At 34.0% G+C, this 13,962-nt stretch overlaps 1 protein-coding gene across 5 annotated transcripts in view; it reads right to left on the bottom strand.

Annotated features, from left to right (window-relative positions):
- LOC107439545 (uncharacterized) overlaps positions 1-10,005 on the bottom strand; it is a 47,300-nt gene extending 37,295 nt beyond the window's left edge. The window contains exons 1-3 of one of the 5 annotated variants that reach the window (XM_087165967.1): positions 9,823-10,005; positions 5,291-5,353; positions 4,064-4,143 (exon numbers count right to left, since the gene is read on the bottom strand). Coding sequence is in view for 4 of the 5 variants with exons in the window: in XM_043050932.3 (XP_042906866.2) it covers positions 4,068-4,143; positions 5,291-5,334 (120 nt within the window). In the remaining variant the exon portion in view is untranslated. Of the gene's footprint in view, positions 1-4,063; positions 4,144-5,290; positions 5,354-9,655; positions 9,743-9,822 lie in introns of those variants that run through there. The other 4 variants (XM_043050932.3, XM_043050935.3, XM_043050956.3 and 1 more) reach the window with 4 other exon arrangements.
- Positions 10,006-13,962: the final 3,957 nt, after the last annotated feature.

Here is a 13,962-nt window from a genome sequence, read left to right as displayed (position 1 = left end):
ATAAGCTACAGCTCCATAACATTTAGGGCTTGCATCGGAAAAAATATGAATCTCTAATGACTCCCAATCCAGTTCTTCGAAATATTGCCTAGGTATTTCCAAGTTTCGAATTATCTTTAATTCGTCATACCAATCAAAAAATGTGTCCTTTATTTCAGTGGGAATACACTCATCCCAAGAAATGCCTTTTTCCCAAATCTGTTGTAACAAAAGTTTTATTCTAATACTGAAGGGGTTCATTAGTCCAATGGGATCAAAAAGCATACCGCATGCTGCCAAGATAATTCGTTTAGTTATCGCCTTGCACAATCTCAGATTTTCAAACTGTCGAATGTCGAATCTAATGTTGTCCTCAACATTGTTCCAGATAAGTCCCAAAATCTTTAAAGGTACGCCTAGTTCTTGAGATGCTTCTCGGCAATCTATAAAAGCTTGTTTCCATGCTTCGCTAAGAATCGGAGAATTTGTTGTCCATCTACGTAGATTCATGCTAGCTTGTCCAAGAATAAATATCATCTCCTTACTCAAACAAAAGGCATCCTGCACGTTAGAAGTTCCGTCGATCATATCATCTACATAGAGTTCATGGAGCATTTCACACGCTTCACCATAGTCTTTGCGATATTTCTCTATGTGTAATCTTATTGTTGCTGACAACAAAAATGAACTACACTTAACTCCAAATGTAACTCTTTTGTATCGAAATGTTTGGATATTGTGATTGCTGAGATCGAGATTAGGACCCTTTTCTTTTATCCACAAAAATTTTAAAAATTCTCTATCTTGTTCTGCGATCCCTACTTCCAAATATGCACGCTGAATGTCAGTGCAAATTGCAATTTTGTGCAATCTGAACCTCAAAATAATTTTTTGTAAATCCGGGTTTAAGTTTGGACCGCAATCTAAACAATCGTTTAATGACAATTCCCCTTTACCCTTTGAAGATCCATCGAAGACTACCCTAACCTTTGTACTGTCCTTTTGTTCACGTACTACAGCGTGATGTGGGAGAAAATAACCTGTAGCTAAAACTGCTGCGCTAGATTTATTGCCCAAATAATCATTCCTTTTAGTGTTCGAATAATGAGGCCTATTAGGGTAACTTTGATCTGTTTTATTTTTAAATGAATAATCTCTAACAGTTGCATTTTTAGGATTCGCTAATAATAATGCTGCTTCTCTGCAATTTACCTCATCTTTAATAAATTGAAGCAACAAAGAAATATCGAATAATTCACCTGTTTTACGTTGCCGATTAAAATTTAAATTCAATTCCTCGGGTAATTTTTGTAGAATTACTGGGCATAGGAGATTACTATAAGTTCCTGCAGCTACTCCTAATGATTGTAAAGATCTAATTTGGATTTCTATTGCGTCATACATTTTTCTTAATCCAACAATATTATTACAAGATTTAACAGGATCTATTAATAACAGTTTATGCATATGTGTTGACATTATAATATCAGTTCGCCCAAATCTATCTTTCAGCAATTGTATTGACGCGTCATAATTTTGATCCGTAAGTGAAAATCCCGATACTGCACTTAATGCAACTCCTCCTAGATAGGATTTCAGATACGTAAACTTTTCTATTTTCGATAATGAAGTATTATTGTGTATTGCAACTTCAAAAGAATTCCAAAAATCTAAAAAATAACTACAATCACCGTAAAAAGTTTGAATATTTAGTTTCGGGAGTTTGACAATATTTTTCGTTTCGTTTTGAAAGTTAGAAGTATTTTGCACGTTATGTGGTACAAACTGAACAGAGTTATTTACATTTGCCGCGACATTAGTCTCGCTTATCTGAATTACACCTTGTGGTTTAACAATTAAATTTTCTAAATTCCTTTCTATTTTCGATTTCGCTTCAATACCCTTATCTTTATATTCTTCACTTAAATCTATTTCAGCTGCCATATCCTCTATTTCAATTTTCAACTGCACTTCATCATCAGCTTTAATTAAATCATTTAATTTTCTGTGAGCTGAGATTTTAAGCTCATTCACTTTCATTTCTTTCGTATATTCATTCGAAATTTCAATTCCTATCGCATTTTCTATCTTAGTTAAATGCTTACTAAATGAAATTCTTAACCTTTTTCGTTTTTCCTTAATTCGTTCTAAATCCATTTTATATATCAATAAATTGGAACAAAGAAAAATGGACCTACCTCAAATCTCAGCGTTTCACTATCTGAAGATATTTTCATCGACTATGTTTATTCCGTGCCAATTAATGAATGTTCGTGATTCATAGATTTCTCGTAATAGTTTCATAGATTCGTAATTCATAAATCACCACAATTTCCTAATTCCATACTAAATAACGTCCGTTGGTCACCAAATTGTAATATTTATTTTATCAAGCCTTTAGGTTGGTTGCGTTATTCAATAGTGATAGCCTGTCCGTTGAAGGTTGTAATGATTTTCCAAATTTTCCTTTTTATATTTTTATTAAACATAACGATAGGAACACTAAACACAAACACAAATAAACATAAAATTTTCCTGATTATGCATTATATATTCAAATCGGATTTTTCCGATTCCACGAGATGTTTATCTCGCCAGTTCAAGTTTCATTCTGATTGAATTCTCCCTCGGTTAGGGAAGACGCCTAGTAGAAATCCCTTTTGTGGGGATTTAACCTTATTCGTGGCTTGAGTTGCCACAATCGTATTCAGCAAAATGAAATTCACAAGTATTTGGATAAACTAAATTTTCAGCATAGTAAATGAATAGGCTGAATATACTGTAAATCGACACTAACTACTCTGTGTATTTAACAGAAAGCACTTAAATTTGTATTGTCTTATGTTAAAAATATTTAAAAGATTTTATTATTAAGAAGATTTAAAAGAATATTAAAAATATTTTTCTTTAAAAGAAGATATCTAATGTATAAAACTGCTAATGTTTATCTTTAAAAATGTCTATTTTTAGTATAATCTATACTATACACTAAATTTGGTTATAAATAAATTTCTTAATAATATCACTGCAGATTTTCAATAACACATGAAAATGAATACATAATATTACAAAAGATGTGAGTTTTCAAAAGTGCAAGATTTTGGTTACTATTCAAAAATATAAGTGTTTCTTCAAAATTTTAAATTTATTTTTTCTAGAACATATTTAGAAACACTATCCTTTAAAAAATATATACATTTTATGTATTAATTAAATTTCACATATGAATGTAGGTTTTTGACATTTTCGACAGTGAGGTTTTTGACGTGACGGTTTAAACCATGGTTTAAACTGTCAAAAACTATCACATGTCAAAAACCTGCCAACCCTGAAAATGACCTATTTTTGCTATGTATCTATGAAAAATCCAACATACAGATAAATAAGAATAAAGCTATCCAACTTGAAATTTTTTTTATTATTGTCATTGAGGAAGATTCGTGCAAATAGAATTAAAACTATAATTTGCCAGTTTTTGTACTTTATTCAGAGGGATTAGCTTTAGTTATAAATAACATAAAATATACCCTATCTTTATTGGGATACAGATATTGTAACTGTATTATCAGTAACAGTAATCATACAGATATCAGTTTCAGTAGCTCAATAGAATATAGATATTAAAATTTGCAACATACACAGAAACAAGAGCTTATGTTAAATCTCATAAAATTTAACCAAATGTAGTCATTTAGTCATTAAATATTTTACAGACAGTATTGTTTTATGCTTATTAGAAGGTTAAACATTTATTTAATTTTGAAATAGTTTTACACTCGGCCACTATACAATGATAATTTTTTGCATTGACAACCACTTTAAGAGCATTTTTATTAGTGTCACTTTTGTCATATGCCAAATAGGTAAAATAAATAAAAATAATGCAACCTTATTAAAGTTCACTTTTACCATGCCTAATTTTAACAACACAAAATACACATTTAACAAATTAAAAAAAAGATGGAACCATATCTAATTTTTTTCCTAAGGCTACCGCTTTAGTTACTATTCGGGGGAAATTTCACAAAATATATAACAAATCATAATGTTTAATGAAATGCGTTTTTGAGTGTTAAATACTTACTTACGTCAAATAAAACATAGAATGAAAATTTCATAATCTCATTCCAGAAAGTAAATAATATAGCGTTCCCTTGTTCGAACCTGAAACATATGAAAGTAGGAAAACATATACAACCATAGAACTTACATTTTCAAATTATAGGAATTATTACAATTTATTGACTCACAAATAGGAAAATAACAATGTGGATTCCGCATAGGAAAATCAACTAAAGACCATATATTTTGTCTTCGTCAGATTTTAGAGAAATCAATGGAATTTAACAATGAAACACATCTTTTTATTGATTTCAAGTCTGCTTTTTATAGTATTAATAGAAATTATCTTTTTGAAACAATGAATACTTTTAAAATACCTTCAAAACTCATTAAATTGTAGAGATTTACATTGAAAGACACAAATGTAAGATTAAGTCTCTGAGGTCAAAAACAGAAAATTTGGCAAGTCAATAACTAGTTTTATATCTTCAAAAAACTGTTAAAAGAAAAATATGCTGAAATGCATAACAATCAATAAAAAGTTTTGTACGAATTAAAACACTTTAAAAATAATCAGTAGCTTTTTGAACAAATTTTATCAAAATTAGATAACAATAATAGGGTTGAAATTAGTTACAAGAGTCAATAAATTGTTTGTCGAAAGTTTTTAAATGGTTATTTTGCGTTCCTAAAAAGTGTATCATTTTATTTAAATAAAGAGGCCAATTTATCTTAAATAATATCAATAAGTTTCCCACAGAAAATTAAGTAAATGTGAAATTTATAATATTTTTTTAAAGTAAAAAAAATATAGATGTGACTAACATACTAAAGTACATCATAACATAGTATATCAGTGTATTGTAAGCACATGAGCTAACAACTATTACTAAAAGGAATGAATCGCAGACCTTTGTCCCTTGTGTAACATTGTTAATCAAATCAAATATCCTTTAGGAGAGATCATAAAATCTACTAGTTTAATTACTACATGAATGTGATGAAGAGATGACTGATTAAAATTAGCATTAAATTTAAGTGAGATGTCTTATTGAAATAAAATAACCAGCCAATGTGAATTGAATGTCACTCATTCAATTAATTTTAACCTTCTAATTTAAAGACAAAATTGTTATGTCTAGTTTCTAAAAAATAAGTTTTAAAATATGCAATCAGTTCAGAACAATAAAAAGAATGAAAAATATTTTCATATTTAAATAGACTAACTGAAATCAGAGCATGTTCATACTTTATAATTTCACTTGCTGCAACCAATAGTCCATTAACATCCATCACAGTAATTGGTATCAATCTGTAATAATTCCAGGAAAATTTACAAATAGCATGAAAAAATATTATACAATTGCAGACATCACAGTAATTGCATCAATCTGCAATAATTTCAGAAAACTTTTTAAATAGCATAGTAGCAGTTTCAATTGGGTACTTGCACTTCAAGAAGATCACAGATAACCACACATACAATCTATGATGTCAGCACCAGCTAATCCTCTATAAGCAAAATGGCGTGTTTAAGTTGAGCTAAGTTTCTCTACATAAGTTAGAATGCTAATTACTGTTTTTTGTCTACATTGTTTACTTAATTTAGGATTATTATTTGTTTATGTATTTTGCAGTAACCATGATATGTTTTTGTTCTACATGGTTTCATGCCTGACTTAGTGTTAAGAAATACATAATGAAAGAATTGAAATATTTGTGAAAGAATCTTTGTGTGAGAATATAGAATGTGTCACTTAAGTGAATTGATACATGACGGACATGGACTTGAAATAGAATGGAAAGAATAGTTGCTAAAACTAAACTCAGTGGAGTGCCAGCACATAGAGGACCAAGGCCTACTGTGCCCATCTCAGTTTTCTTGACCATTTTTGGGCTCTGGGGTGCAGGAGCAGATGTTCCGGTTAGGTGGTCAGCCGAACGCGGAACCCCCAGTGTTTAGTTCCCAAGCAGGCTTGGTACTCATTTATCGACCCACTGAAGGGATGAAAGGCTGAGTCAACCTTGCCCGGCCCGTGGATTGAACCAGGGACCTGTGGCACGACAGCGCGAAGCGCTACCGCTCTGCCACCGGGAGTCAAGAATAGTTGCTAGCGTAAGGAAATACCACATTTTAACAACCAATCAGGATCGAGATACCCACACTATGTCACTTGCAGGTATCCCATTACCTTGCTTCAGATTATATGGGATGCCCAAATATTAACATCTCTGATTGGTTAGAAACAGTCTGTGGTACAAAATAACATTTGGAATACATTGATATTTCACAAAAAGCTGAAGACATTTGCATAGAAAAACTGGTCAAAAACCAAATTTCAATAATTTTATTGAAATTTGTTTTCATTCGGTGTGATGTAAACCACATGCTTTTATTATTTATATTAAGCTGTGGGGAGAGAACATTAGACAATGCCAACCTTCATCTATCAAAAGGTACCTCAAGATTTAATCAAGTTAGCATGTCTTATATACTAGTCAATTGATGTTTCATAATCGTAGTGGTAGTTATGCCACAATGCTCCTCCTACCAAAAAATCATCAAGGATAGAATTCGATGAATGGATACCACTAGTTGCTATATTTGTGAAAGACCAGGAGAGCTGGATTAAGGTCACCGGGATTTGATATTTAGCCATGAGAGCTAAATTAAGTTCATGGTTGTGCCTGTGGTCACTCCTGAGTTGCTATTATTAGTCGATTGTGGGTAGAAACCAGTTGTGTGTAAATGAGACTGAGAAGCAACAGAGCGAGGAGGACAATGACACAGTCGCAATTAGCAAGTCAACTATTCAATGTGGACCATCCATTAAAGTAGGCGTGATTACATCATGTCCGGGGGGAAAGACCTTCAGAGACAAAGATATACGCCACAAAGCTATAATTTTTATTCTCTTTTTATATTAGATAACTAAATTATTTACTACAATGTAAATGTTTTATATTTTCTTTTATTTAAAAAAAATTGCCTCGTAATTCTTTTAGCTCCGTAGACGCATTTTTTACTATCCCAGTTAATTGAGAGTCTACAGTACACCTACTTTCTAAGTTAATTGAAAGTCTACAGTTCACCTGCTATCCCAGTTAATTGAAAGTCTACAGTACATGTTAACCAATACAGTAAATGCATCTTTTTTAGAAAATGAACAAGGATTCTTTTTTCTAAGGTGCCTTCAATCAAGTTTTTAGGAAGCGAAAATCTTCAATCATGGTGCTTTACGTCTAGATTACAGGTATGTAAAAGTGATCAACTTATACAGGTTTTAAATAGAGATAACTTTATATTAGCACATAAAAAATTGCTGTAACATATTACTTATAACTATGTAAAACATAGGACTATTTTTAGTTCTTTAATAATAAAATGCCTTTTAATAAATTTAAAAGCATTTTTGAAGCTTAATTAATGTGTTCAACCAAAACAAAAAACAATTTTTTTTATTTAAATAGACTTTAATCAATCGTTCTTTTCTCCTCTTTTGAAAAAAATAATACAGTAGGGACAGGGTTGGGTTTTTGACGTCAAAAAGTGGTTTTTGACATGACAAGGGTATAATACTGGTTTAAACCGTCAAAAACCCGTCAAAAATGTCAAAAACTGAAGTTTGCCAAGAAAATATATAAACTTCAAAACTACCAACAGTTGTCATGCATTATATTGAAATTTAATTATACTATAGGTAATCAGCAGGTTTTAAAATATCTTTTAATTAAAATTAAGGTAAAATAACAGATTTAAAATCTCAGAAATATATATTCAAATGCATGTGCAGAAAATTTTTACACAAAAATTGTTTAAATATTTATATTTAAAATTTTTTTTTCTTTCTTTTTGATACTTAAGAAAATTAAAAGTTTATCACTATGCATTTTTGACATATAAGGAACATATAACTAATATTTATAAGGAACTCACAAGTGATGTTGTATAAATACAAACTTGATACAAGATACAAGTGTATAAAAATTTTTTTTTAATGTTATACCGAGTATCTTTATTATCCAATATGTTAATTTGAATTTAAAAGTAGTTATATTTATGAATAATGATAAATATAATTCATATTGTTTATTATATTTATTTATAATTACTACACTTATCATTTTAAAACAATTTTTATCTCTTAATTTTTTTTTCTCCACTTGTATTAAGAATACAAATAATGCATATCTTGAAAGCAAGAAGTAATTATTCAACAGCTGAATATTTAGATATTCAACAAAACTATATCGTATTCAGCAAAATGAAATTCACAAGTATTTGGATAAACTAAATTTTCAGCATAGTAAATGAATAGGCTGAATATACTGTAAATCGACACTAACTACTCTGTGTATTTAACAGAAAGCACTTAAATTTGTATTGTCTTATGTTAAAAAGATTAAAAGATTTTGGTTACTATTCAAAATATAAGTGTTTCTTCAAAATTTTAAATTTATTTTTTCTAGAACATATTTCGAAACACTATCCTTTAAAAAATATATAAATTTTATGTATTAATTAAATTTCACATATGAATAAGGTTTTTGACATTTTCGACATTTTTGACAGTGAGGTTCTTGACGTGACGGTTTAAACCATGGTTTAAACTGTCAAAAACTGTCACATGTCAAAAACCTGCCAACCCTGAGTAGGGAACCGATTATCGGAACGATCGGGACCATTGCTATTCCGGATAACTGATTTTTCCAGTTTTCTGAATCGCTACAAAAAGCAGTTTTTTTAATGTTAAACCCAACTAAAAAAAATAAATATTTGGAAATAATCTTAAAAAGAAGAAAAAATGATGAAGTAATACACTAATAATTGTTTCGAAAATGTTGGTAAGGTAAACATCTTTCAAAAAAGAAAGAAAAATCCTAAAATCTTAAGAGGAAAAAAAACATTTTTATTAAAAAAATTGCGGGAAAATTTATCGAATTTCGTTCCGGTTTTTTGGTTTTCCAATTTCCGGATAATGGGTTCTGTAATGTAATTGATTTAGCTTCCTTTAATTAGCAGTCCCCAGAAAAAAGTTTCAACAACATCAGAGGTCTGCAAGAAACTAAAGAAATCATTATAGAAGAGGTCAAATTTGGTAGGTATAGCTCTGATCCCTTCACTGGCAAGCGAATATTATTATATAAATTTTTTACAGTTCAAAATTCCGGCAGAGGCACTTAAGCGATAGTACTTGGTTGAAACAGACTCTAACATGAGGATAAATACCAGAAAATCATTAAGAAACTTTCGATGAGTCTCAATGTATTTAACAACATCTCACATTTCTACTTCCTACTTTGCTAATAATCAGATTCAAACAAAAGAAGGAATTTTCGTAGCGGCATTTACGGCATATCAAGCGTCAAGTTTTAGTCACTTCCAAGCAATAACTTACAAAAAAAAAACCAGAAAGAGACCAATGCATAGAGTTCAGCCAGTTTTGTTCATAGCCATCCAAAAGCAAAACTCAACATAATTTCTTTTAAATTTTGAAAATTTTAAATTTGTTTAGCGCCTTAAAAGAAAGTTAAAAAGCATGTTATCTGATGAAAACAATTTCTATAATTGCATTTTTGAGATACACTTGAGCATAAACTGAACTACACAAACCTTTAAATTGGTAACTATCTTTGTTGAAATTAATTTTTTGCTCAAAAATAAAGCCAAATACACAAACATGTAGCAGTAATATAAAATATTATTATAAAAAGAAACATAATACAAAACGATTCTATGATTTGGTGAGAAGAAAAAAAAATTAAAATAAAGAGCAATACATTTGAATACAGACTTAATACAGGTTCTTAGATAATTGGTGAAATTGAATACTTCATTAAACAAAATATTCAATTAACTACATAATACAAGTAAAAAATTTATGTAAATTTGTTAAAATGTAAGCTTTATTTCACCGTTCGCGCACAAATATTTTTACTTGTTGATGATGATGATGATTATTGACGATCGGTTTTGGAGCTTTTTGCAATTTCCAGCTTATAGCTCGCTTATATCCAAGGTGGTGGAGATAGGTGAATGATTATAGTATGCGGATAGATTTTGTTTAGATTGATTGTTTGTTTAGATTGCGGATAGATTATCCGTTGTTTCCATAAGGTATGAGAACGACAATGCCCCCGGTCCAAGCAGTATTTTTAGGGTGGTGCGCTGTTGATCAAAGAGGGGGCATTCCAGAATAATGTGATCGATATCGGAGATGGAACCACAGTTGCATTTGTTGTCTGGAGCGAGTCCAAAGCGGAATAACTTTGATTTGGTTGGATATGATCTAGTACGGATTCTGGAGAACGTAACATCCTGGTGCCTGCTGGAGAGGGGTAGAAGTTCGTTTTTATTTTGGCTCAAATGAAGAAAATCAGTATAGTATTTGCTATGCTTAAATGCTGATTGCCTGGATAGTTGGTGGATTCGTTTAATTGATTGATAAGTATCTTCAATGGTAAATCTATCGTAAATTCTCGGTCTGGAGAGCGCTGCTTTTGCCAGCGCGTCAGCGATTTCATTGCCGAGTATCCCGGAGTGCCCAGGAACCCATGCTATGTCTACAGACTGGCATGAGGGTGGGAGCTCTTCCATCGAGACAATGATTTGGTGTATAATTCCTTGCGGAGAGTCTGTAGCAGAATTTAGTGCTGTCAGGACAGAGAGTGAGTCTGTAAAAATTATAATTCGGGAACTTGTAGGGCATTTTTGAAGTGCTAATAATATAGCTATTCCCTCTGCTGTGAAGACCGAGCAAATGGGTGGAACGGATCCGGACATGGCTGACCCGGAGCAGGAGTTGTATATTGCCACTCCTGTCTTGTCTGGTATTCGGGAGGCATCTGTATAGATCAGAGTGTGGTGTGGCCAAGTATTGCGGACGAAGTCCCAGAATATAGTAGGTATTAAGTTCAGTGGTATATTCTTATTTTGATAGGGGAGATTTGTGAGATGTATATGGACTTTTGAGGGTATTTTTGGAGTTCGATGGTGCATTTTAATCATATGATTAATGGTTATGCCGTGATTATTTAGCCAGATTTTTGCTTGTAAGGGGAGAGCTGATTTCCTGTAGGTATTCGGAATGTGCAGATTCTGGTACGTTATTGCACTTAGTGACTGATAATAGATTTGTCTGATATAAAACCGCGTGGAGATCATGTTATGCCGTTCTTGGAGATTCGTACAGCCTGCCTCCTGGTAAAGTAGCGGTAGTGGAGTCCACTTCGGAAGGCCCGTAGCTATCCGCAAGGCGGCATGGTACACCGTGTCAAATATCTTGCGTTCACTTTTGCTGGCGAGGGAGTGCAGGTGACAGCCGAAATCAAGCGTAGGCGTAATGTATGACTGGACAATTCGGAGTAAATGGAAGGAGCGTGCGCCCCAGGAGTTTCTTGATATACATTTTAGTATGTTAAGCTTTTTTAGTGTGGAGATTCTTTTTTCCTGAAAATGATGGCGGTAACTGAGGTTCGATGAAAAGTAAACCCCTAGAATGCGGATATGTGGCGTCCATATGATGGTTTCTCCCTGGAAGTGCAGGGTGGGAAGGGATTCGATGGCTCTATAGGAGAAATCTATTGCTCGACATTTCCCAATGTCTGCAGAAAGGTGCCATTCTGTTAACCACTTTTGTAGACGTAGAAGGGATAGCTGAAGTTTGCGGGTTAGAGACTGCAGGTTCGGGGAATAGATTAGGAGGAATATATCGTCTGCGTAGATAAAACAATTGACGCCGTCAGGAAGGATATCAAAGATGTCATTTATATATAAGATGAAGAGGAGAGGCGATAGCACTGATCCTTGTGGAACGCCTTTGCTGCTGCTAAAAGCCCTTGAGTATGTATGCCTCCAGCGCACTCGAAAGGATCTATCCGTGACGAAGTCACATATCCACTTATGAGGAGATCCCCTGATGTTATGTTGTAATATTTTGTATGCAAGGCCATCTGCCCAGACGTTATCATAGGCCTGGACGATATCCAGGGAGATTCCGACTGTAAAGAAGTGGTTCGCTTTTGCAAAGCGAATATGATGATCTAGAGTCGAAAGGAGACTGTCGCATCCACGACGAGGAAGAAATCCGTGTAGATAAGGGTGGAGAGAGTTTTGGTGTTCGAGGTGCGCAACCAAGCGTTTGAGAACGATTCTTTCCATAGTTTTGCAGAGGATGCTGGTTAAAGATATAGGCCTGTAGGAAGAGGTTTTGAGGCGAGATTTTCCGGGTTTGGCGAAAGGGAGCACCGTGGAGGTTTTCCACTCCACCGGAAGCGATCCGGAGGACCAAGATTTGTTGAATAAGGACAGAAGAGTGTTAAGGGATTCGTCATCGAGCCCCTTTAGCATACGGGCTGAGATTCCGTCCGGACCTGGTGTAGTTGATTTGGCTAAGGATATGGCTGTTTGGAGTTCCACGAGTTGGAAAGGCTCTGATAGAGCTGAGTGTGAGTCTGAATTGCTGGAGTCATACGGAATGTACATAACTATCGGTTCTCTGGCGTAAAACTGACCAAAAAGGTCGGCCTGTTGATTTACGTCAAAGATGTGCTGATTTCCCCGCAATAGGAAAAGATGGGAGTCGGACACATGAGATTGTGTGCGTTGAAGATTTTTAAGTAACCTAAAGATGTTTGGGGAGGAGCCTAAGGAGCAACAAAGTTGAGACCAGTATTTTTTTGATTCCTTTTTAATCGTGAGTCGGAGGTGAGCGGCAATTCTCTTAAATTTCATCCATAGGGCCGTGTCACCGGAGCGTTTGGCCCGCCTCCATGCTTGTCTTTTTCTTCCAAGTAGGTGAGAGAGGTAGGAGGACCACCATGGGGGGTATTTATCCTTCGGAAATTTTTGCCACTTGCGATTTTCCTGTAGTGTGTTAGTGCACGTCGAAGTGAATTCTGCGATTGTGTTACTACCACTATTTTTTAAGGTAGCGTTGACTTGAGTATAAAAGGTGCTCCAAAGAATTCGAGGACGAAAGTAATTCAGATCATGGCCGGGGCCCAGGCTGATGGACGTTTTTATGGGCACGTGGTCACTATCGAAGCTGTCCGCATGGACCTCATGGGTGCAGAGTAGATATAAGTCTGGAGATACAAGAGCCACGTCAAGCAGCGATGGTCTATGGTGCTGGTCATAACGGGTTGGGGTCGATAGATTGAGCATGCAAAGGTTTTCTGATATTATATAGTCGAGGAATTGAGCAGACCCTGGTGAGTCACTGGAGCTGCCCAAGGCCCGATGGCGTACATTGAGATCGCCTACCATCAGATATGGTGGTTTTGATTGGCGGACAATTAGTTCGATCCAATGTAGATCCAACCTTCCTGGGGGGGAGTAGATGTTAATAATAGTTAGTAGGTGTGGTCCTACACCAGTCTCTACTATAATGCATTCATGTTCTATGGAGGGGGAAGGAGGAGGTTGTATTAGTCTGGAGGGATACCGGTTGTTAACTGCAGTGATGAGACCACCGCCTCGTTGTCCATCACGATCCTGGCGATAAATAGAGAATGGTGGTAAGTTGAATGCATCTGATTGCTTTAAAAAGGTCTCTTGGACGCATAAACATTCTGCGTGGTTAAAATACGATGTTCGTAACCATTGCCGTTTATTTGCAAGGCTTCTGGCGTTCCAAGAAACTATCTGGAACATGAAATTAATGGAGAGAAAAAAGGCAGAGAGATAACAAAAAGACACTTGTATCATTTGAATTATAAACGACAGAGAAAAATTTGGGAGATTATTGTCGCTTAAGATTTCTAGTGTGACGTTTGTCCAACTTTACTGTGTCACTGATGGAAGTATTTGATCTGGCTTGTGGTGTATTTTTGAGAGAGCTCTTAGTTGTGGTATCTGTGAAGGTTTGGGATGAGGTCGGGCTTGAAATGCTTTGTTGCGATTGTTCCAAAGTGGGGATA

Source organism: Parasteatoda tepidariorum, chromosome 6, assembly GCF_982258835.1.
Source record: "Parasteatoda tepidariorum strain Cologne lab strain chromosome 6, Ptep-v5.0, whole genome shotgun sequence".
NCBI classification, from domain to species: Eukaryota; Metazoa; Arthropoda; class Arachnida; order Araneae; family Theridiidae; genus Parasteatoda; species Parasteatoda tepidariorum.
This window is presented reverse-complemented; position numbering and strand designations above follow the sequence as displayed.